Source organism: Bos taurus, chromosome 10 (assembly GCF_002263795.3).
Source record: "Bos taurus isolate L1 Dominette 01449 registration number 42190680 breed Hereford chromosome 10, ARS-UCD2.0, whole genome shotgun sequence".
NCBI lineage: Eukaryota > Metazoa > Chordata > Mammalia > Artiodactyla > Bovidae > Bos > Bos taurus.
The window spans coordinates 52,648,923-52,674,557 of record NC_037337.1 but is presented as its reverse complement, the minus strand read 5'-3'; the positions used below and the strand labels follow the sequence as shown (position 1 = coordinate 52,674,557).

Genomic DNA, 25,635 nt, shown 5'->3' with positions numbered 1-25,635 from the left:
ATCCTTTGAAGCACAGCAGTTTTTAATATTGAATATCGATGAAGTCAAATCTATGTATCTCTTTTCTTGTCTATTGTGCTTTTGGAGTCATATCTGAGAAGCCATTGCTTAATCAAAGGTCACAAATTTTCTTTCTAAGAGTTTCATAGTTTTGGCTTTAACATTTTAAGTTTTTCATCCATTTTGAGTTCATTTTTATATATGGTGTTTTAGGGACCCAACCTCATTCCTTTGTATGTGACAAATCCGACTGTCCCAGCACTATTTGTTGAAAAGACTCTACTTTTCACAGTGAAAGACCTTGGTAATTGTTTAAAATTGTTAATTGTTTAACGGTTTAATTGTTTAAAATTTAATTTTTATATCAGGTAAATTATTGGTTTCAAAGTCAGCTCTATGAAACAAGTGTAAGAAACAGCACATCTGTATCTGCCCTTTCCTCTCTTATTCCCTCTTTCTTCATTTAGCAAACCTTTTTATTTTTAAATTTTATAGTTTATCCTGCTGCTGCTGCTGCTAAGTCACTTCAGTCGTGTCCGACTCTGTGTGACCCCATAGACAGCAGCCCACCAGGCTCCCCCGTCCCTGGGATTGTCCAAGCAAGAACACTGGAGTGGGTTGCCATTTCCTTCTCCAATGCATGCTCTGACCCAATTCTGATAATGTAGTGGTCTTATTTTCATCCCACAACAGAGTGAATTTGTTTTCATTTGCATCTATGCTTTTCAGATTGTGTTCAGCACAGCCTTTTGGCTGTTCTAGAGGAGAATGCCTTGTGGGGAGAATATCCTCATGATTTATTGCTCAAATTGCTTAGATTCTTGAGTACTCAAGACTTTCAAAAAGCATGTCTTTCTGAGGCCAGTTAGAATGTGGATATATTACCTAGTATAGTGAAGGACAGGGAAGCCTGGCGTGCTTCAGTCCATGGGTTGCAAGAGTCAGACACAACTTAGCGACTGAAAAACAACAATATTACCTAGAGGGAAAGGGTTGTTAAAACTGATAGAATAAAATATGATAAAATTTCAGGAGGAAAATAACATTACACAGGAAAAGGCACTGAAGAAAGGGGTTAATAAGACAGTGCAGGGACTTCCCTGGTGGTTAAGAATCCACCTTGCAATGTAGGGGACATGGGTTTGATCCCTGGTCGGGTAACTAAGATCTCACGTGCTGTGTGGCAACTAAGCCTGACCGCCACAATTACTGAGCCTGTGTGCCACAACTAGAGTCTGTGTGCCATAGTAAAAGATCCCACACGAAGCAACAAAGATCCTGTGTGCCCAAGAGCCAATGCAGCCAAATAAACATAAAGAAAAAAATAAGACAGTGGAGCACATTTTAGAGAGAATTCAATTTTAAAACAGTTAGATTTGAAGTGCAGTGTTGATAGAGAAGTATGTTTCTACCTTGTGAAAAAGTCGCTCGTGGGACACCTTTTCCTGATAATATTAGTATCAAGTAAATAAGTTTACAGGGCTACTTTTAATGTTCCATGCACCTGCTCGTCCCTTTTCCTTCTTCCTTCTATCTCTTTCCCCATCAGTTCCTGCTGCCTCTGTCCCCTGCAGAGCCCTGGCCCCTGGGCCCACTCCTCTGTGAGTTCATGCTTGACACATACAGAGTGTAAGGTGCAGATTCGCCAGAAACTGCTGAAGCTGTAGCTCTGAAGTGAGTCTCTGTGCAGGTGGAATGCTCCCAACAAGCCAACGCAGAGGTGATGAGAGAGATGACCCGGAAGCTGTACAGCCAATACGAAGAGAAGCTGCAGGAGGAGCAGCAGCGGCACAATGCGGAGAAGGAGGCTCTCCTGGTGTGTATGTCCCACCTGCTGACGGAACAACCGGGGAGTGTTGGGTGCATTATTGTTGAAAATGAAGTCGCTCAGTCGTGTCCAACTCTTTGCGACCTCATAGACTGTAGCCTACCAGGTTCCTCTGTCCATGGGATCTTCCAGGCAATAGTACTGGAGTGGATTGCCATTTCCTTCTCCAGGGGATCTTCCCAACCCAGGGCTCTAACCCGGGTCTCCTGCATTGTAGACAGACGCTTTACCTTCTGAGCCACCAGGGGTGAGCTTTAAATGGGAAGGTGTGTACTTGGAGGTGAGTTAGTGGACTCTAACATGGGTTTAGTATGTGCCCACTCACTCCTCTCCCTTCTCCCTCCCTTCCTTTACTCACCTTCCTCCCTGCTTAAAAGAGCCCTCAATCTCTGTCTCTCAGTACACCCCTTTCTCCAGCCAGTCTGACCATTTGCCACATCCAGGTTGACCCTGGCTTACCTGAAGCTGTGCATTTCCTCACCGCATCTTCTCCTCCTTCCCTATCCCCATCCTGCTTATGCTTCCTGAGAGTCTTGAAGATGCCAGCATCTCCACGAATGAAGTCTTTCCTCCTCACACAGCTGCAAGTGTCCCCAGTCCTGGGGAAGCCCGTTCTCTGTTCTCTGCTGTGGAATTCTCTTGTCCCTGTTATTAGAGCTGGGCTGTGCATCTCCCACCTTGGCTTCTCTAGCGGAGCATCAATTCCTTGAGGACAGGGACTCCAATCTGCCTCATCTTGTGTCCTCACAGGCTTAGTACATGTGCTGAATAATTGACTGAGCTGGTGTTTGGGAGAAAGATCTGGGCACTCTGCATTCAATTCCACTTCTAGCCCTAATTCCCTTTATGTTGTTGGCAAATACAGTGATACTTTGAGCATCTTGTCAGGGGATAAATAACATTTGTAGGCTCTTTTTTTTTTTTTTTCCTTAAGAAGGGGGAAAAAAGGCAGAAAGATAACTAGGCCCTTGCAGTGTGTCTTTTATTCATTGGTTAGAACCAGAATCATGGAATTTGGGTTCGTGATTCTCTGAGACTCTTCTAGGCTCCCGGGTCATGCTTCTAAAGAGACAAGATGATTTAGTGGGGCCTGAGCTGTTTGAACCCTGATTGGTAGTGACTGAGTGTTCTGAGAAGAGTGTGTTTCTTTTGCAGGAAGAAACCAATAGTTTTCTGAAAGCCATTGAAGAAGCCAATAAAAAGATGCAAGCGGCAGAGATCAGCCTAGAGGAGAAGGACCAGAGGATCGGGGAGCTGGACAGGCTTATTGAGCGCATGGAGAAGGTAACAGCTTGGAGCCCGCGGGCCCCTTACCCAGCCTCCCTGTAGTGTAACAGCTCCCCTCAGGCCTGCCCAAAGGTGTGAGAAGCCCTCACCACAGATCCCTCTCATTCCTACAACTTGTGACTTGAAATAACAAAGACAGAACTATAAAGTAAAGTATATGGATGTAAAGCCATTATCCTCCAGTTAAAAATAAATCTAGAAAAAAAAGAAACAGCAAAAAGTAAAGTATATGGAAGTTCTACCAAGTCCTAAGTGTTCCTATGTTGAAAATTTTGATGCTTCTAACATCATTACATACAAAATTATTTATAGAAATTAATCTTTTAGCAGCCCTGCTTTGCTGGGGCCCTCAGCATGAACTTGGTTTCCTTGGCAGGTAGTCAAGCCCTGTTTCCATGTTACATTGACACCCCAAGCCAGTTGTTTCTGGGACCGGGGTCTGAAGGGTTGTTTATGCATCAGAGTAGGGGAAATTGCTCTCCGTGGGTGGGGGTGGAGCAGGGAGAGCCTGCAGAAGACAGGAGCTCAGCTGGGATAATGAGCCAGTCTAGAGAGAGGGAAGAAATGAAGTGGGAAGTGGAGAAAAGAGAAGAGGTGGGAGAGAGGAAAGAGAAAAAGCAAGAAAGATGAAGGGAGGGTGACCTTTACCAGGTGACAGCTGACTTCCAAGTGAGAGTGGTGGTTGAGGACTAGAGCTGTGGGTTCTAGGAAGTGGCTCTCTAGCTGTGTGAGTTTACAAAAGAGAGGGGACCAGCCAAGAGCACCCTTCAGCATCCTGTGACCCACACTGGACACTGAGAATCCCCACGCCAAGGATGGAGGGAGGGGAATGACCGGGGAAGCAGGGTCAACAGCTGGGCTTCCGGCTGGTTCCGAGAAGAGGGCTGACCTGTGATGTCTGTGGCCTGGTCCCCTCTACACTCCTCTGACCAATAAGGTGGGAATAGCATTAAACAGAGCTTCTCAGCTGGCCAGGGGGCTCTTCTTTTAAGTAATATCTTTTGAGGGGAGGGACTTGAACAAATAAAGAGTCAGTTATAATTTCATCTCTACCCTCTGGGAAAGCAGAATCCTATCTTGTCTTGAAGAAAAGGTCAGTGGCATGGTTAGGGCTGATGTCGGTACTGGTTGTAGATGGTGGTTGTAATGATTGGGCACTGAAGGCATTTTGTAGAATGCAGGCAAGCTTTCCTCTACATCGCCGCTCTCCTGCAACAGCAGAAGGTGCTGGTTAAAGCACACTCCCCCCGAGTGACAGGCTGTCCTGCAGCAAACAGGAGCCAGGTGAGCGGGTGGTCTGGGGAGGGGTGTGTGCAGGGAAACCATCTCACAGAGAGACTATCCATGTTTTAGAATCATGAACCTAGGGTTTGAGTCTTGGCTCTCTTTCTAGTTGCAGGAAGTTACTTGACTCTTCCAAATTTAGCTTCCTCTTCTGTAAAATGTTGATAATAGTAATTCTTATTCTTAGGCCTTTTGTGAGGAGTCAACAAGAAAAATCCAGGCCAAATGTTAAGGGCAGTGCCTGGCATATATAGAGTAGGGGCTCAAAAAATGTGTGGCTCTGGTTTTTAGGTTTTGACTTACATAAATGTCTGCCCCTGGTGTCATCTTTTTTTTGTTTCAGCTGGACCTGTTCTATAGCTTAGTTTCTTTGTCTCCTTGGGCTTCTGGAAAGTTCCCAACATTTTCCCACTGATGTCCATGTGGAGCCCGCATGGGGGTGTGTGGCTGGGGGGCTAGGGCGCTAGTAAGGCTGGCCCTCCCTCCCCGCAGTTGTGTGGCATAAAACGTTCCCCATGTCCTCTTGGCGTTTTCTTTAGTGATTGAGAATCTGTTGTCCTTTCTCGTGACTTTTCTCATTTAGGCTAGCAAAATGCTTGCCTTAGGTAGCTAAGATTAGATATGCCCATTTACTGGTTTTCGCCCTTCACAGCTAAATCTGTGAGAGCAGGAACTGTGCCAAACCTCTGTCACACACTGTGAACAGCATGCCTACAGAGTTTGTATCCTGTTCTCACATATTTTTGGATTTTTCTCAAGGACAAACCATGTGCTTTTGAATGGCTTCTCTGCTGTACCCCTTAGTTTACTGTTTCTGAACATTGTGTCCAAAACAGCTTTCTTTTTTCCTTCATCAGTTAAAGTATTTTAAGGAGTGTGTTCTATCAGAGACCTTTCTGCAGAATAGATAGTACCCTATGCCTTGATCTTGGTGGTGGTTCCACCAGGTAATGTGAATACAGATATGTCAAGGGATTGTACAGTGTCCACTTAAGATTTGTTGTACCTCAACTTAGGAAAATATCAAAATTGAAAGCATACCGTAAGCTAGGCCTTGCCCTACTTTATGACAGCTTTTTGGGGAGTTGGAGGGAAGGCTCACTTGTTAAGAATTCATCACTATTATTTCAGGGCTCATGGAAACTTCCAGCCAGTGGCAGAAACCATGGGGACAGTTAGTCTGTACATTCACTTGTAGAGATTTAAAAGAAGTAACGAAACCCCACGAAAAAGTTGGTCTCCCTTTGTTCTGAATATGTCGATGATAACATACCCTCCCTTCCAGAGTGTACTGCTTCCCACTCGGACTATCCCTTGTCTGCTTACTGCTGACAGCTTCAGAAGTTGTGGGAGTTCAAGTTTCAAGGATTTGCTTTTAATATTTGGTGGGAAAGAAGTTTGGGATCTGTAAAACTAGTCAAAGCTTGTTGGGCAGAATTTCTGAGGGTAAAGATCAGTCACAGCCATACTTAGAGAAAGCCCTCAAGCAGAAGAGTCTCCTTTCAATTAGTGAGCAGGATTTGATAAATTTCATTTTAAGGAAATTTGTCATACTAACAGTTGTAATTATTTCTGGTGCAGTTTTGGAGGTAATGGGTGCTATACCTTTATTATTTTTCACTTTGTTCAAAGAAATAAATGTCCAGATTCTTTTTACTTTTTTAAGGTAAACTAAATTTATATAAAAATGTGCAAATCTTCTTAAAAAATATTAATTTATTTGACTGCATTGCTTCTTAGTTGTGGCACGTGGGATGTAGTCCCCTGACCAGGAATCAAACCCGGGCCCCTGGATTGGGAGTGTAGAGTGTTAGCCACACCAGACCACCAGGGAAATCCCTGTACAAATCTTATGTGCACAGCTTATTGGTTTCCTATTGATACTGTAATCATTTACCACAGTTGGTGGCTTTAAAACATCATAGAGTTACCATCTTTAGTTTAGGAGGTCAGAAGTCCTAAAATCAAGGTGTGGGCAGGGCTGTTGGGAGCTCCAGAGGAGAATCCATTTCCTCGCCTTTGCTCCCTTCGAGAGACTGACTATATTCCTTGGCGCATGGCCCCATCCTCCAGCTGCTAAGTCAGCATTATAGCACCTCCCAGCCTGTGTCCATCTCTTGACTCTAACCCTTCTTCCTATAAGGGCCCAACCAGATAATTCAGGATAATCTCCCCATTTCAAGATTATTAACTTAATCATGTCTGCTAAGTTCCTTTTTCCACGTAAGGCAACATGTTCCCAAGTTTCAGGGATTAGAATGTGGATGTCATTGCAGCACATTTATTCTGATTTTCATGGTATGTTTTTACAAGTAAACACAGCTGTGTAAACACTACCGCAGTTAATTTATAGAATATTACAGAATTCCAGACCCTCCTGAGGATTCAGAAAATAATCAAGAAATTTGTAGTATCACAGGCCACTGATTTAGAGTATTGATTATCATTATTTAGAACTGTATATTTTCATAAGACATCTGAGCTTGGGCTGATGAAATAGTTTTTAAAAAATAAATCTTGCATGGCTTTCCCATGGTATTTGTCTCTAACTCATAAATACATCTATAAATGCACACTAGCAAATTTGAAATTTTGAGATTTGTTTGGACTCTGGTGAGTGAGTGTATCGAAGCCCATAGGTGTCATATAGATTTGAACTGACTAGTATTGGAGTTGCTTGCTGTACATTCTCTAGCCAACTTGGGATCCATCGGTTAAATATTAATGTCTGTCTGTTTTAGGAGCGCCATCAACTTCAACTTCAACTCCTGGAGCATGAAACAGAAATGTCAGCGGAAATAACTGATTCTAACAAAGAAAGGTAAGATACACTGTCCCGTGTCTTATAATGGATTTAGGTGGTGGACACACTGTGCTTGTGTGGGCTCACTTGGTCCTTGCATTTTCATTCATTTGGTCATCACTCATTGCAGACTGATAACATGTAAAACGCTGGACTGGGAGCTTCCAGCCACATATTGCAGCCAAGGGGTGGTTGTTAGAACAGTGGAACACGTCAGTGCCTGTCACTAATGCCAAAGTTCTGTCTATAAATGTTCCCCATAACCTTGAGCTCCACAGGATGCACCTTGTTGATGAGAAAACTCAACAGTGACTAATCCCATTGCCTTGGAAACGAATTTTACAATGTCTTTGTTTCCAAACATTTTTCAGTGAAACCTTGCCTTGTCCCTTGGCTGTGAGTGTATAAAGCCCTGCATGGGAAATGCAGGAGCAATGAACTGCCTATTCTGGAAACCAGAAGGCAGAGAGTCCACACGTGGCCCTCTAGTGAAGGGAAATGGGGTTGGCATGCGCTGAGCATTTGAGCAAGTTACTTAATCTGCCTGAGATCCTTTGCTTCTCTGTAAAATAAGAATTCTTTTTTAAAGTGAGAGGAATTAAAGTGATACTAATAATGCCCATCTCATTGGGTTATTATTGTGAGAGAACTGTTGGCTGTACTGCCTGCCACAATGTATGCTGAAAAATACCTGTTCTCCTTCCTCTTACATGACATCAGAGTTTGCAGAGTTCTAGGAATCCTCCCTAGTCTTTAAGGTTGTGCTGAGGAGGGACCCAGCAGAGATGGGAAGTGGTAAGCAGACCACCAGACCCTTTTCCGTGTTCTAGTTTAGTGGCCCCAAAGAAAGAGTCCATCTGCTGGTTCCTTGGGTTTATTTGAAACAAGTAGAGTCTGAGGATAATCTGTGCTGGGTTTTTTTTTTTTTAACATGAAATATTTTCTGAGGTGGTCTGTTCTGTTTTGATGGAGGAAGGGTGTTTCAGCATATTTCCCATTTTCTCAAAATAAATGATGTGTGAAACAACTGTAATTCCTGCCTTCCCAGGACTCTGCCACTTGGTTTCAGATATGTTGTTGTGTTGCTAGACTCTTCTCTGTTTTCCTAATTGTGGCAATTACTGGATGTTCCAATGTTGTATTAACCCCCAAAGAAACAGTCTCTCATATCTGTAAGTGGTTAAAATTCTCTCTCAGCTCTTGGGAGGTAAAGTAACTGTCCTTACACAGGGTGAAATTTGCAAGTGGGGACTTGAAAAAGGGTCCTGTGTTCCTTCTCCAGTGGGGTGGTTGGTTGGTGGTTAATAAACTAGGATACATACAAAGTAGGAAGAGTGCATCTTGTTCTGGGCGGTGTTTCTCTCAAGCAGTGACTTCGTGTGCTGATGCTGTGTCGGTCAGGGGTTCACTGGCTCTGTCTTCTATCTGTGTTAGGTATCAGCAGCTGGAGGAGGCGTCAGCCAGCCTCCGGGAGCGGATCCGACACCTAGATGACATGGTGCATTGCCAGCAGAAGAAAGTCAAGCAGATGGTTGAGGAGGTAAGTCACTGTGAAGGGTCATGGGCGTGAGATTGCTTCCTGTGATAGGGACTCTGCAGCCCCAGAGCCAGATATGACTCTCAGCTCCGTCTTCTGTGGTTCGCAGTTAACTAGCTCAGGCCACTGCTGTCTTGGCCCAAAGGAGAAGCTCCTCATCTGTCCCCTTTGGACAAGTGATGATCCCTCTAAAAGAGGGCTCTCTACAGATCAAAAGGTTACAGTTAAGAAAGCTGGGAGGCACATTTCATAAATTCACCCCCCTATGCAGGTGGGTGCCTTCAGCTCAGGGACCAAAGGGTCCTTTTTCTCTCTAACTGTATAGTATGAAATCAAGGTACGTACTTACTGATTGTTGGACATAGTTTACTATCCTGTTTTTCTAAATGAAAAAACAGGTAAGTTGAACATTTATAATTCTCTAGGAGGAAAAAAAAATTTCTTTTAAGTTGTGTTATAGTAACCTGTCTCTTATGGTATTTTCTCCATAGGAGAAAATCCATGTTGTGTACAACGTATTATCTTTTTCTTACTCAATTAAAAAAATCAGAAACAAGAACAATTAGTACTAACAAGGTTATAAGGATTCCCTAGGGACTCATTCTCTAACTTGCAAAGAAAAGGTTTCGTTTTAATTAAACATTTGGTCTGCAGCAGAAAAACTGAAAAAAGCATTATATGTGCTTATATTAAGCACAGCTCTGAAAAGTTATTTGTTAATGGATTATTAAAATGAAAAGTATCTACTTCTAATAATTTACACATATGATAGACAAGTAGAAGGTTAAACATATATCTTTTTTTAAATTAATCTCTAAAATGTTGGAGCTACGAGTGGGGCTAAAGTCAGGAAATTGTGAGGGTGGGGAGGGACACCTTTTTAAATTGTGTGTAGGATAAACACACATTAGATAAAATCTTCACCCAAATGAGAAACCCACTTATACAGTGTGATTGGCCTGGGTGGAGTAGAATAGGAGAAGGGGGAGCAGGGGCTCAAATGAGGAGATCCTGATGCAGTTTCATGGTCCCTTGGCCTGGCTGGGCAGGAGCACTGCCAGCAGCAGTGATGGGCAGATCTTGCCCCGTATAGGCACTGGGTAGATGTCAGGGGTGTTTCCGAAGGAAAAGCATCACTTTGTCACAGTTAGCATCTCAGGAACTATGGCAGTCTTAACTGTGGCTTTTCTGCCTCTGACTTAACACTCACGGTGTCTGCGGCCGGCTCCCCTCATTTCCCCAAGGGGCTCCTTGGCTGGGGTATACTCCATTTCTCCCGCCTCACCACAGGGTACTGTCTGCGTTGTTTCCCTATCTAACATTAGAGAATGGTGAACAAAACCTCACGTGCATTGGCTTCTGATTCGGTTTTTGTCTATAAGGGTTTAATGATTGGTCTTTTAAAAAAATAATTTTATTTATTTATTTTTTGGCTGCACTGGGTCTTCGTTGCTCTGGGCTTCTGTGGGGCTTCTGTAGTTGCGGCGAGCAGGGGCTACCCTCTAGTTGCAGTGCGTGGGCTCCTCATTGTGGTGGCTTCTCTTATTGTGGAGCATGGGCTCTGGGGTGTGTGGGCTTCAGTAATTGTGGCATGAGGGCTTAGCAGTGCAGTTCCTGGGCTGTCGAGCACAGGCTCAATAGTTGTGGCACACAGACTTAGTTGCCCTGAGATCTTCCCCAACCAGGGATTGAACCTGTGTCTTCTGCATTGGCAGGTGTATTCTTTACCACTGACCGCTGGAAGCCCTGATTGGTCTTTTTAAAAAGACATTTTCAAGTTTAGAATTCTAAGTTACTTCTGGAATCTAATAAACATACTGATTTGAAAGCAGTAGGGGAATAATTAGGGCTTCCCAGGTTGTGCTGGAGAAGGCAATGGCACCCCACTCCAGTACTCTTGCCTGGAAAATCCCATGGACGGAGGAGCCTAGCAGGGTGCAGTTCATAGGGTTGCAAGAGACACAACTGAAATGACTTAGCACAGCACGGGGGAATATTTATATATGCAAATGAGGAAGCATCTAAAGATCACTGTCCATATCTTGCTTTAGTGTCTCTGATGTAATATCTCCCAAACATAGCTGTTCTAAGTGCCGATGATGTGGTCTGAAAGACCCAGCCATTGAAGTGAAATCGCAGGCTGAAATTTAGGATGGCATCATCAGAGGCCAGCTGGGGCCAGCTGGGTTTCAGTTAGGTGGAAGAGAAAGAGAGCTTTAATTCTAAATTTAAGCTAAAAATTACTTCTATCAGGTAATAAGAATTAAGGTATTTGTCCCGTACACCGTGTTAACTCATACAACAGGAGGATGGTTTAAAATCTCAATCACTGTAGCCAATTCTAACTTTTTTTAAAAGTTAGAAACATGGAAAAGGGACAAGTGAGCACACTGAGAAGTCCAGGATGAGGTTGGAAAGTATTAGAACTCTAGTAATCCAGGGAATGGTTGAAGGACTTGGACAGGTGATGGCCACGGGGAGACGTGAGAAGGGAGTTCACATCTTAGGAAAACTGTCATGGAGAAGAGGTAATATATTTTTCTTTGCATTGCAATGCAAAGCCAGATTGGAGCCACTGGGTGGCACTTGAAAAGATGCACATTTCAACTTTCAACATAAAGGAAACATTTGTAGCACTGGCTGCCCTGAAAGGTATTTAGCCCTTAATCAGGTACGCCTTTATAAGGAGAGAAGACGAGATTGAAGCTCTTTGTATAAAGGATTCTCTATAGTTTACTAGGCTGTGCTGTTGGTAGGATCTCAGCCTTTTCACTGCTTTGCATAATGCATGAAATCAGCAAACATATACTAAATTTGGACCAAATTTTTAAAAATCTAGATGGCTGAATTAGTCATTTGGACCAAATTTTGAAAAATCTAGATGGCTGAATTAGTCATGTGGTGTCCTCACTCTGGCTTGAGAAGAGAAGTGCTTTCTGTCTGTGAACTCCAGCCACCCAGACATGGAGGCAAATTTGACTGGAAGATAGAGGCAACCTTTATGTGTCACCAGTGTTAGGGACAGTTTTCCCTCTCTTCCATAAAGTCTGAAAGCCTGTCCCTGTGATGGGTTCATACTCAACAGGGGTAGGAATCCAGTCCCTGTCCATTATTGCTGTCATCTGAGTCATAATGTCTGTGAAGAAATTTAGTTAATTAAAATGATAGGCTTCCTTCTTCTCAAAACATTTAGGTATTATTACTGAGGTTCTTTGAATCCTGACATGTTAAGCAGTATATTTACTTCCACTCCTACTGCTGCTGCTGCTAAGTCACTTCAGTCATGACCGACTCTGTGCGACCCCATAGACGGCAGCCCACCAGGCTCCCCCGTCCCTGGGATTCTCCAGGCAAGAACGCTGGAGTGGGTTGCCATTTCCTTCTCCAATGCATAAAAGTGAAAAGTGAAAGTGAAGTCGCTCAGTCGTGTCTGGAGTGTAATTTCTTAATAATATACTAAATAAAAATTAACCAATCTTGGTATTGCCATCCTTAGCCCAATAATAATTTTTCATTGTATGGGACAGTACACTTCCACAGGGATCTGTGCTGTGAAAGTTCCAGTCACCCTTTTGAAATGAAGGATTAATATATATCTTATCGGGTCAAGTTCATTGAGAAAAGATACAGAGTATCTTCTGTGAAGTGTGAGAGCAGATACCCCCACTTAGCTAGATCTTTGTACTCAGTTAAGTCTCCTTTTGTGCTGTTTATCAGGGGTTGGTCATCTCCTTCCCACCACTAGTTCTTCTGACTAGTTCTGGATCTGACAAATAGATACACACACACACACCCCCCCCCCCAAATATGCCCCTTTTAGACTTTTAAGAGTTTTCCAGAAAATACAGAGGCACTGAAAAATAACAGTCATGAAGAAACTCACTCATCCATCCATTTACCAGATCCCTGCCTGTACTTTCTCTTTGCTGGGGCCGGGCACCAGTTGGGGGTGGGCAGGGCAGATAGTGGCTCTGCCCTCATGGATCTTACTATCTGGCGTTAGCTGAGTTCCAGTCATCCTTGCTCTTGGGCTTCAGTCTTCTGTTGCCAAGCTGTCTTGGGTGTGGGTCTTTTGTCTCAAATCAGGTAGAGTTCTTTAGCTTGCTGCTAAAGGACACAGGAGATCAGGGATGAGCACACGGCTGCAAGAAACCTACAGCCCGAGCAGTGAACACCTGACATATCTTTAAATATCTTCAGTCAACAGGGCGTTGACACCTCTTTCCCTGCTCTCATCAAGGCCCAGTCCCTTGCCAATCAAAGCAGCTTTCTGCCCAGGGGAAAATTATCTGGAGGAAAGCAATTTAAAAAATTCAAATTCTCTCTGTTCCGAGAATCTTCCCTTTTAAATGGATCTGCCATTTGTTAGCACACAATTTATTTTAAAATTCTTGTGTGGTGTGGTGTGCTGAAATGTACAATGCAAAACACGTTTTCACCAAGTACCCTCTGTTTAGAGGATTCAGAGTGCTCTCCCTCATTGAAAATTAGCCACCTGGGGGAAAGGGAAAAGAGCCGCGACGATGAACCCACAACCCTAACCCGCTCAATTGCCCTGTTTCCAGATCATGTCCCACGAGCTCTTCTCCAGATTTAGTCTCCGGCTCTTTGGAAGATAACAAAATGGTAGCCTGCTCCGGGTTGAAAGCAGTTGCTTTCATTGTTCGTGGTTAGAAGAACACTTGTACTCTCTCTGCTGGGAAGAGGTGGTATGTGTGTGTGATGAGCTGATGAACAAAACACGAAAGACATGCTATTGAAAGGAAAATGTGATGACGTAGGGCTCTTATTTGTGGAAACACCCACATTCTGTAACCTCAGCTTCCATGGCCTGACACTACAGAGTCAAGAGAACTCCAAGACCCACCGAGTATTTCTAGCAACATGGGTTCCTAGACATCAAAAAAGTAACTGTGGTGAAAGATAGTACTAAAATATAATTTTAAAGTGCCAGGTGGAGGCTGGTCCTAAGATCTTGGAGATTGAAGCCTTATTTATGGAAAAGCTATCAAGGACACCTGCCAAGGAGATGGGAAGCAGGCTTGAAGAACTCCAGTGCTCCAGGAGGAAGTGCTCCCCACCTGATCACACCCCAGGAAATACAGAAGCAGCCAAGTGTCACTGTCGCTTGATTATATTTGTATGTGGGAAGTGGCCCTGAGGATGTCATAGTGCTGAATCAAGATACAACATTAGTCAATTTAGCATTCTCCTTGTTTAAGTACATTTGGTTTGCTTCCATCCATGAACACACAGCTCAACTCACTTCATGAAAAGAAGTCTATCTGATGAAAAGAGAAATGTATTTGGCTGAAATGTCCTTAACATCTTATGGGAAAACCTGAACAAACTTTTTGACCCACCCAATATATTGACGTGAAATATACTTCATGCATGCTGTATTTTTATAGAGGCCTTGAGACAGCCACAGGCCCTGGTATCTCAACTAAACAGTGTTGCTGAGAATTGTAGTAGCAGCAGTGGTAATAATAGTCGGTGGGTGGTATTAGCCTAGCGATGGAGTGAATTCATCAAGGGGGTGGGTGTCATTTAGACGTTGGGTAGTTTTTTCCACTCCATCCACTTCTCTGTGGCCAAGTGGGCAGGTAAATGCCTTCTGGTCAGTAGTTGGCTTTGGTCTTCCGTTTAGATGTTTCTGTGCAGCAGAAAGGGAGCACATGGATAACTTTGCACTTAAGTAGTGAACTGGTGATGTGGTTTTACTCCCCGCCAGTGTTCTGTTTGAATGCAGATCCCCAGATACTCTGCTGGGTTTCCCAGCTTCCATCAGGGAGCTTGGAGTCGGATCTGAGAATTGCTCATCTAGATATCACTCTAGCATAGGGACCTACATTGTTTCTAGAGATTCCATTACTGCCCTCGTGTTTTTCAAACCTGTGGTGGAAAAGTTATTAGCATTTGTTCTAGTGGAGTAGACTCACAACTCAGCTTCAAAAAGTGAAATAATATCAAACCAGGGAATGTAATGACTTCTAGAGAAAGTGGGGCACCCATGTGGGCCTCCGTCCTAGGACTGTCTGCTCTTGCCCTGCCCTGGGAGTTCCTTCTCTCTTTTGGGCCATGGGCAGTGTCCTGGGGCCAGATGAGCCTTCTGTTGTGGGGCAGAGAGTGAGTGAGGGGCTGAGACTGTCTGTGAGACCCTGAGAGTGCCTCCGAAATTTTGCCTTAACTAGATGACCCACGCACCTCCGCCTTGGCCTGATGCTGGTTCCTGGGCTGGTTGGGGACCTCCTTAGATCTGGGTCCCCTGCCTTTCAGGACCTCCCTCCATCTGCTCCTCCTTGCCTTTGCCCATGTCCCTCAGTTTACCGCTCCTGCCAGGACAGCGATATGGTGTGAACTTGACTTACTACATCAAACATGAGTTAGGTGCTCAAACCCTGCCCACCCCCCACTCACACTACCACTCCATTCCCAACCCTTAATTGGATCCTAAGCCTTGGACTCTTTTTTAAGGCTATACTTTTGTCCTAGGGCCGCTCACACTCCTACCCAAAGGAGATACTACACACAAGCTGAGGCCGAATTTACAGTAATTGAATGAGGCCGAATTTACAGTAATTGAAAATGTTACAGTTTTCAATTCTGGTGTTTAACACTGTATTAGCCACTTCTTGATTTAAAAATCTTAGATGCTTGATCTAAAATGTGAAGGCTTTAGAAGGCATCAGAAAGCTCACACAGAGGTAAACCTTTTTTCTATGCATTATTGAAATATTGCAGGTTCATTGTATTGCTGGTACTGGTTAATGTATTCACGATTCGAACTGTCCTTTCAAGGGAGAAGGTCTTTTCTTTGTAAATGTCATTGAACCCACCTTCTGTTTGTTGAAATCATTTCTGATTGGCTCAGATATATTTCTCAGAGGCTTGGAAGCTCACATCCTGTCTGTGGCGGTCTCTGTGACAGTGCTTCTCATCCGAGTAACTCTCAGAGAGTGGGTATTCATCGTGTTGCATGGCTGTACATCTAGACCTCCCATGCCACGCTATTTCTCTGTGGGCGGTATTACTGGCACCATATTTTAGTACAGGAAACTGAAGCTTAGTTTTAAAAAAATAAGTTGCCAGCAGCCTCTCCACGAGTGATGATGGTGCTAGGTCTACACCCAGATTTTTGACTCCAAAGCTAGCCTTGTTCTTTGCTTATTTTTTTAGCAGTTGGAAAAAATTATAATTTTTTTTTTGTGTGGCCTCACTGCACAGCATGTGGGATCTTAGTTCCCTAAGCAGGGATTGAACCTGTGCCACCTGCCTTGCAAATGCAGAGCCTTAACCACTGGAGCACCAGGGAAGTCCCTGGAAAAAATTTTAAATATGGAGAATAATAAAAATAAAACCCATGTACTGTCTTCTGGAATTGAAAGATATTAACATTTTGGCATATTTTTTATTTTTTCTAAATAAAGAACTTTAAAGACATTCTCATTTTACTCCTCCCATTTCGATTCTTTGTCCTTCTTACCCTCCACCCTATCCTGCCCTAGCGCTTCCTTCAGAGGCAACTGGCCTCTATCCAGACCATGTTTCTCTGCTTTTACTACACGCACATATGTTTATTGTCAATATATAGCTTAGTTTCTGTGTTTGAAAAGGCATGCTGGGAGTTTCCTGGTGCCCTAGTGGTTAGGATTTGGTGCTTTCATCACAGGAGCCTGGGTCTAACCCCTGGTTGGGAAACCATCCCACATGCTGTGTTGTGTGGACAAAATACAAATAAATAATAAAACTGTGTAAAATTTTATATATAGTGTATAAATAAATTTTATTGTATTTATTTTGAAACTTACTCTTTTCCCCAATTTTGTTTTTGGTGTTGTTCCATATACTAGATCTTAATTATTCATTTTGATGGCTCTCTAATATTCCACTGTCTGAATATCTTATAATGTATCCTCTTGATAGACATTTAGCTTGTTTCCAATTTTTTATTCTTTTACAAACAATACTGTACATGTGTCTATGCTTATCGAGGGAATAAAATTAGAGGAGGAATTGCCAGGGACTGGGGTTGGCACAGTCTCACCTCTGTCACTCTCCAAAGTGTGCATAGACTTCTACCTGTCATGTGGAAGGACAGATTTCCCCACATCCTCACCACCTCTTAGACTATAATTTTAGCCAGTTGTGAAATATTTCTTTGGCTTAGTTTTAATTTGCATCAGCCTGTTAACTACTCATTACAACTAGAGAAATTGACCCTAAACTTCTCAGCAGTCAAGCTCCCATTGTTATAAATTGGTTGTTCACATCCTTTGTTCATTTTTCTGTTTGGTGGTTTTTCTTTTTTCCTGCTGATTTGTAGGAATTCTGTATACTGCCAATATTAGTTGTTTATCAAAATAGTTGCGTGCTATTATCTTTTCCCAGTTCATGGTTTTTGGTTGTTTATGGGGTTTTGTACAATATATACATTTAAAAAAATTGTTATAAAATTATCAGTCTTTTTGTGCTGTGTTGTGTGTCTGTTTGTCATAAGTTTTAGAGTTTTGTTTTTCATTTTTAGGTCTGTAATCACCACCACCCCCCCTCCCCCGCCACATTCTTGCCCATCGTTCTTCCTTCCTCTCTTTTTCTCCATAACACTTTATCATCTTGTGATATATCCTACACTTACCTGTTTTGCTTGCTTATGTGTTGTCTCTTTCTCCCCACTGGAATGTAAGCTCTCTGAGGGCAGTGGTTTTTGTCTGTTTCATTCATGTCTGTATCCCCAGTACTTGAAATAGTCACTGGCATATAGCAAGTGCTCAATAAATTTTATTGAACAAATAAAGAGTAATCTGTATGGAATTTATTTTTTGTGTATATAGTATGAATAGAAATTTCACCTTTTATTCCCTCATGGAAGGCTTATTTCTCTAACACCATTCATTGAATAGTCCATCCTTCCACCACTGACTTTTTTCATTCAGCCTTTATCAAGCTGAAGTAATTTCCTTTGCACCACTGTCTTTATATATTCCCATTCCCCTGCCTCTGTGCTAAAGTTTGCAGGAAGGTCAGCCCTTCACATACAGCAGTGGGAGTGGGGGTGACGAAGAGCTAGGCCCTGTTTATGGAGAGCGCGTTTCTGATGGGTCAGTCAGTAAACATTTAAGAAGCACCTTTTATGAACCAAATGCAAAGACAGACCTGAGTCCTCAAAGCCCTCAGAGGATTTTCTGGTTGACATTAAAGCTGTTATAACTCAAGGCAGAATGTAAGTGTTGAGCAGGCAATGAGCTGTTTGCTGAGGACATAGAAACTGGAGAACACAGTGGTTAAGTTTGTAGGCGTCAAGTAAATTAAATCTGTCTTTGCATCCTGCCTCTGCTTCTCACTGGGCTTTATATCTTGAGCAATTTACTTATCTTCTCCAACATTTAATTTCCTTATCAAAAAATGTGAGTGATGGTAATAATGCCTGCTTCAGACGTTGTTGATGGAAAGAATGTACCCTAAGGGCGTAGGTCAGTGCCTGCAAATACTCACTAATTCTAGTGTGCATGGAGAAACTTTAGGGAGGAGATGATATTTGCCTGGGTCTTGCAGCATGGGTTAGATTTTTGTAGCAGGGATTGAGTGGGTGGAAAAGGACGTGCCAGACTAGACATAGAATCAATTAAAGCACAAACATGAAGGCCAGAAAGTATAGGGTGAGTTCAGCGAGCAATATTTCAGTTTGAGTGCACTGTAATGATGACAGGGAGGAATGATGAAGAGACTGGAAATGTAGGTTGAGCCTAACTGCGGTGGATTAGCAGCAACAACCCGAGAAAACATCCTTTATTTCTCAGCTCCTGATTCCTCGATGGCTCCCCATTGCCAATGCCTCTGGCAGGGGTTTCTTGAAGACTCAGAGAGGAGAGGGGCAAGAAGGGCAGCTCAGAGGCTCCCTGGAGAGTCCTGGTCAGTGCAGGTGAGGGTCCATGTTCCAGGGCATCTGAACTTTAGGAACATGTGTTTGTGTAATGTGCACCTGCGTGTGTGTGTGTGTGTGTGTGTGTTTAATTGAAGCCTCCTTTATTTTTTGTTTTGTTTTGTCTTAGAATTGACACAATTGGTAAATCTTTTTTTTTTAATTTTATTGGAATATAGTTGATTGACAATGATGTGTTAGTTTCAGGTGTACAGAAAAGTGAATCAGTTATACATCTACATAATCCCCTCTTTTTAAGGTTCTTTTCCCATGTAGGTCATTACAGAGTACTGAGTAGAGTTCTCTGTGCTACACAGTAGGTCCTTATTAGTTATCTATTTAGTATATAGTAGTGCACATCTATCAATAGGAACTTTTTTTTAAACCACTTTCTTTTTTTAGCATCAGCTCTGTGTCAGATGTGGAGCTGGGTGCTTCTGTATACCGGCTTACCTCACAGATACTGAAGGTTGGGCCCCAGACCACTGTAATAAGCAAATATTACAGTAAAGTGAACCACATGAACTTTTTGGTTTCCCAGTGCATATAAAAGTTATGTTTATACTGGAGTCTATTAAGTGTACAATAGCATTATGTATAAAAAACTGTATGCTGCTAAGTCGCTTCAGTCGTGTCCGACTCTGTGCGACCCCATAGACGGCAGCCCACCAGGCTTCCCCGTCCCTGGGATTCTCCAGGCAAGAACACTGGAGTGGGTTGCCATTTCCTTCTCCAATGCATGAAAGTGAAAAGTGAAAGTGAAGTCGCTCAGTCGTGTCCGACTCTGTGCGACCCCACGGACTGCAGCCCACCAGGCTCTTCCGTCCATGGGATTTTCCAGGCAAGAGTACTGAAGTGGGGTGCCATTGCCAAAAACTGTATAGACCTTAATTAAAAATACTTTATTGCTAAAAACTGGTCACTAACCATCATCTCGGAGAAGGCAATGGCAACCCACTCCAGTGTTCTTGCCTGGAGAATCCCAGGGATGGGGAAGCCTGGTGAGCTGCCGTCTATGGGGTCTCACAGAGTTGGACACGACTGAAGCGACTTAGCAGCAGCAGCAGCAACCATCATCTGGGGCTTCCCTGGTGGCTCAGTGGTAAAGAACCTGTCTGCCAGTGCAGAAGATGTGGGTTCCATCCCTGAGTTGGGAAGATCCCCCGGAGAAGGAAATAGCAACCCACTCCAGTATTCTTGCCTGGAGAATCTCGATGGACAGAGGAGCCTATCAGGCTACAGTCCACGGAGTCTCAAAGAGGCAGACATGACTAAGCGACTAAACAACAACAACAGAAGCATCCTGTGAACCTTCAGTGAGTTGTAATCTTTTTGCTGCTGTGGAGGATTTAAAATATTGTGAGAATTATCAGAATGTGACACAGAGATACAAGGTGAGCAAATACTGTTGGCAAAATGGTGCCGACAGACTTGCTCAATACAGGGTTGCCACAAACCTTCAATTTGTGAGCAATACGGTATGTGTAAAGCACCATAAAGAGAAGTGCAGTAAAACGAGTTCTGCCTGTACATCCTCTGATTGTTTAGCTGGAAACATTTCTCTCCCTGGATATTCCTGTTCAGTGTATGGTCTTTTGTCCCAGATACTGTGTCCATCCAGGGAAGCTTAGAGGACCCTCCTTCCTGCTTTCCCACCTCACCTTCCTCTAAAGTCATGGAAGAGAAAAGACCAGGCTTAAGACGTGGGGCCCCAGCAAACCGTTTGTAAAAGAAGGTATTGCCTGCCAGTGTTCTTCCCTGCCTGGCCTAATTTGCAGGCAGCACTGCCGAGATAGGCTGTCATCACAGGGAGGACAGAGGCCACCCTCTGGACCTCAGGCTGGTGTGAACAGAAGAACCCAGGCCTTGTCATCAAAGAGACATGGGTTTAGGTCTCACCCCTGCCAGCATCAAGCTCTTGGGTGACCAACTGTCCTGGTTTGCCTGCAAATGAGAAGGTTCCTGACACATGAGACTAAAACCTAGGAAGTTCCAGGCCAGCTGGGACGGGCTGGTTCCCTCTTAGTCCTGTGGTCTGAACCTTTCCCTCACCCCATCCGCAGATGGCCGGTGCATCCCGTCTCTGGGTGGGAGGGGAACCAAACATCACTTGCCTGCTCCCCTGTTGTGCGAACTCGTGCACTTCCTGTTCCACGTGCTGCTTCCCTGCCAGTGGAGACAGGTCTCCCTGGCTCACGGCTGCGCTCCTGGAACCTAGCACTGGGTCACCGCTGACGTCGAGGAGTGCATGAACAGCGAAACTCTAGGAACCCCAGTTCCTTCGTCTATGGGGGTAATGACTCTGAGGGTTGTTTCTGAGAATAACGAGCTAAGCCAGCAAAAGCCCTGATGCCCAGTATGCTCTTTTTCTTCCTTGCCAGAGAATGCCCGCAGATTGGGATTCCAGTTTATCCATCCTTCACTGATGTTTGTATAGTCCAGTTATGAGTGGGTACCCAGGAGATTCAGGGGGCTGGTTCTTCTTCAGTAGAAGTGGGGTGATCTTTAATATAAGATAGAAATCAAACCAAATTAGATTACTTTACCGCAGAAGCCAGTTTCAACTGATCCTTTAGAATAGTATAGTTCTATGATTATATATTACTTCAAACTTAATAGAAAAAAATTGATTAAAATGTGTGCCCTGTTCATATCTGGCCTGGCTGAATGCCACAAGACACATTAATTGAAAATGAATTTCTCCAAACCCAATCAAACATCATGAAGATGAAAAATGTACCTTTTTCCCTCCGTTCCTTCATTGATTTTTCATTTTCCCCACTCAGAGCTTCATTTAGCAATTTTTCAGTTTCGTTTTGTTGTGGCCTTAACTCATCCCTGCTCTCCCCCCAAAATGAGATAATGTACCCTTTTCCGTGTCCTTTTTAAACTGTCCTTTGATGCTGCATTAGTGCAGGGCAGATCCACGTCTTGTCATAGGTCCCTGCGTTGTATCATTTTTTAAGAAAAGAAGGTAACCTTATTTTTAAATTCTTTCTGTGGTGGTTTTTACCAAAGGGAATGCACTTAAAAAATACATAACTCTGAAATTAAACTGTTATAGCACTTATAAAATAGAATTAAGAGAAACTGTAGCAAAAAAAAAAAAAAAACACCTTTTCAGAGGAAGAGTATTAGATATCAGTTGTTCTCAGTTTTCATGGTGAGGTGTTTGGGCATCAGGCACGATTCCTATTTTGTTGAGAGAACTGGAGAAAACTATTTGCCAGATCACAGCATGTTGAGCTGAAAACTAGGCTGGGTTAGGACAAGAGGGAGCAAGGGGAGGTGATAAAAACCCCAGGTGAGTTCTAGAAGATTCTTGCCTGTCCTGTGCCAGCTGTAACCCAGTCAGTCCACTGGGTCTCTGGGTAACTGGAGGTTCATTGTGGGTAACAATAATAGGGATCTTCAGTCTATTTTTCTGTCAAATTTTCAAATAATTGAACAGCATGCATTTCCCATGAAAAGTCAAAAAAGACTCATATTCAAGTATCGTATTGCTTCTCTTTGACCTAGAATTCAGAACTCTGGTTCTCTCATTTTGATTAGAGACTTTGATTGGCAGGTATCCATTTTTGGTATATTTTCAATGGGAAAATGACTTCTTTGTTTACCAAGGTGGTTTAAAGTAGAAAGTTTTTTTATTTATTTGTTTGTTTTATAACTTGCTTTATTTTTAACATCTTTCATGTCAAATTAGGGTTCTATAACATTCATCTTAATGGCTTTATGAGTCCATTAGAAAGAGTAACAGAAAGAGGTACTGGTGATAGAGGTTTGGAAACTTTTTATTAATGTGTTGAGTTTCATGATAAGCACACACACAAATACAAACCATCACACTGATTTTGAATAAAAGTGCTTGGTTTACTTTCCTTGGCTATTCTTAAAATTAGAATGAAAACAAAACAAATTTCAGAGGAAATAAACAATAATGTCATAAACTTAGTTTGGATTAAAAGAATCTAATTTCCTTACTCTTAGAAAATTTTAAACAATTTAATTCACTGTGACAGTCAGTTTTAATGTACCTTCTATATCATGCTCCGTTACAGTGTATCTCCTGTTTTATGAAAGGCATTTGCAGATGTATGTATATTATCATTTTCCAGCTGGTAAGAGAAAACACCCTAAAGCATAATCTCTTAAAGAAAAAGTATCAAGTGCTATCTAGTATTTAATACTTATTTGCTGCTGTATTTCTTATATTCATTCACTTCTCTCCACATCGCCAACCTCCGTACTGAGTTATGTTTCATGAGTCTTGCACAGTCGGGTACTATTCACATTCTTTTAATTATAGGCTATATCACATTCTGACATCTAACACGAAATGACCCGTGTCTTTTGTGTCTGTCACCAATGTGAAAAATTCCAGGAAGCTGACAAGCCTTGCAACCTCCGGGGGTTGTTGTGAATCCATAAGAGGACCTTACTGAGTTTTTGTATAATTTCATTTTAGTATGGTTGACATACAAGGTCCTTTTTGATAGAAATCGGGAGGGATCCTTTCACTATAGGAATCTGTTTCCAAAGCAGTTTATAAAAATGTGTGGATGGATAGCAGTGACTTCACTTCCTAAGAGGACTGCTCTTTCATGTAAGATAATCGATACACTAAGCCTCTGTACCGTGTGGGCTTGCTGTCTGTGCAAGGGGAAGATCTAAACACACCGTGGTGGTGGCAGTGATGGTTCCTGCCAGGGGTTTGCACAGAGACAGATGTAACGGCAGCCTGGAGGACTTGGCAAGAGCTAGCCTGGGAAGTGACTGTGGAGTACTCCTGCGGGCAGATTTCCTGGTGGAGAAGCGGATGGAGGGTGGGAGGCCCTGCCTGGTGAAGGCACCAGCTGGGGCAGAGGTCCCACTGTGTTCACAGCACTCAGAGGATGGAGTGGCTTCTTTGTAGGGTTCATTGTGGGCCAGAGCTGGCAAGAAAGGAAACTGGGGAGATAAAGTGGGACCACAGCAGAAGCATCTCATGTCCACACTAGGGAGCTGGAACATTAGACCGCTTGGGAGGGTTGTTCTGTTTTGTTACTGTTTTCTTTTATTGAAGTGTAGTTTATTTACAATGCTGGGTTAGAGTCAGGTATACGGCAAAGTGATTTGGTTATATATAACCAATTCTTTTCTATTATAGGTTATTACAAGACGTTGAGGATAGTTCCCTGTACTATACAGTAGGTCCTTGTTGGTTATCTGTTTTATATATAGTAGTGTGTGTGTGTAAATCCCAAACTCCTAATTTGTCCCTCCTGCTTAGAAGCTTGGGAGGGTTTTTGAGTAAGAGAGCATCTATAAGTAGAGCCTAGAAGTGGACTTGGTCCAGGTAACTCCAGTGTGTGGCTATAGTTGAAAGGGATTGCTTGGCTCCAACCATCTATCCAGGTAACTCAATTGTGGCTAAAGAAGAAAAGCAGTTACCGTTTTAAAAACTAGATGACCCCCTAAACCCGCCTTATATCAAACTGGCCTGTTCCTGCATGATCAGTTAGGCTACAAGACATATATTCAGTTTGAATTACAAAAATTAAAAAAAAAAACAACTTGCTAATGAAGACAAAATTAGACATCAGTTCAGTGAGTTAGCATCAAGTAAAAGGTTCTAGATTTTACCCAGATGGGTTTCTTCCCTTTGTTCTATAAGAGGGTTTACTGTTTGATTTTTTAGATTAATTAATTGATCTCTGGCTGTGTCAGGTCTTAGTCGAGGTACTCAGGATCTTCACTGTGGTGTGGGAGCTTCTCTCTAGTTGTGGCTTGTGGGATCTCTAGTTGGGGCGTCTGGGCTGAGAAGCTGTGACCCATGGGCCTAGATGCTTTGTGGCATGTGGGATCTTAGTTCCCCAACTAGGGATTGAACCCATCTTCCTTGTATTGGAAGGTGGATTCTTCACCTGTATCATCAGGGAAGTCCCCCTGCTGTTTGATACTTAAATTTAACTGTTGCAACAAGATGACATTCTTGGGTAAGTAAGATAGAAGCACTTATTTTCCAGACTTCACCTAATTTCTTGTTTCTTAATGTTTTGACTTGAGCCTGGTAACTTGGGTCATTTACCACCACCTGGTGACAGCTAGATTTAAATGCAGTTTTGTGAAGTGTACATAAACCTCTTAATGGTCAAATTTACAAACTGATATGAGTCAAGAAGTGAGAGCAAATGTGCCAAATGGATTTCACTTGCATACTGCCTGCGTGGTTCCCTGGATTTGGGGATGCCCCCAATTTTGGGGTGTGCTTTGGATCTTATATATTTAGCAAATCTGTCTTGGTTCCTCTGGTCCTCCCAGTCTCTTCCAAACAACTTTGTTTCTGAAGTCTACAGGGTGGATTGTTTAGAAGTAATGGATGGACAGATTCTTTGATTCATTCATTCAATGTCTGAGAATATGAAGCTGATCAAGGCCTTTACTCTCAAGAAGCTGACAGTCTAGGGAGGAAGAAACACCAGTAATAACATAGTGATAGCTGATTTTTGACAGTTTCTGTTACTATAGGAGTAAGATATAGGAGACAATATGTCAAGGCTCTTTGAAGTTGGCAGTCAGAAATAACAGCATTTTTCACACAAATGTGTGATTTAGATATTATGGAAAAGAACCAAAGGCTTGGGAGTCATATGTTGGCTAGAATAATAGCAAACCCAGATACATGTGGGCATGCGTGCTTAGTTGCTCAGTCATGTCCAACTCTTTGCAACTACTGGACTATAGCTCGGCAGGCTCCTCTATCCATGGGACTTTTCAGGCAAGAATACGGAGTGGGTTGCCATTTCCTTCTCTGGGGGATCTTCCTGACCCAGGGAGGGAACCTGTGTCTCCTGTGTCTCTTGCATTGTGGGCGAATTCTTGACCCGCTGAGCCATCAGGGAAGTCCCATCCAGACACATGAGAGTCTGCTTAGTTTAGAAACTGGATGACTTACTTGGGAGAAGGCATGAGGTGTGCTTCAGGAACAGACATCT

General features: G+C 43.0%; 1 protein-coding gene across 3 annotated transcripts in view; it reads left to right on the top strand.

Moving 5' to 3' along the window:
* MYZAP (myocardial zonula adherens protein) overlaps window positions 1–25,635 on the top strand; it is a 111,671-nt gene that overhangs the window by 44,824 nt on the left and 41,212 nt on the right. For 2 of the 3 annotated variants that reach the window (XM_005211649.5, XM_015473171.3), the window contains exons 7-10: window positions 1,691–1,816; window positions 2,984–3,112; window positions 7,141–7,220; window positions 8,637–8,742. In XM_005211649.5, coding sequence (XP_005211706.1) covers window positions 1,691–1,816; window positions 2,984–3,112; window positions 7,141–7,220; window positions 8,637–8,742 — 441 coding nt within the window. Of the gene's footprint in view, window positions 1–1,690; window positions 1,817–2,983; window positions 3,113–7,140; window positions 7,221–8,636; window positions 8,743–13,304; window positions 17,537–25,635 lie in introns of those variants that run through there. The other variant, XM_010809304.4, reaches the window with a different exon arrangement.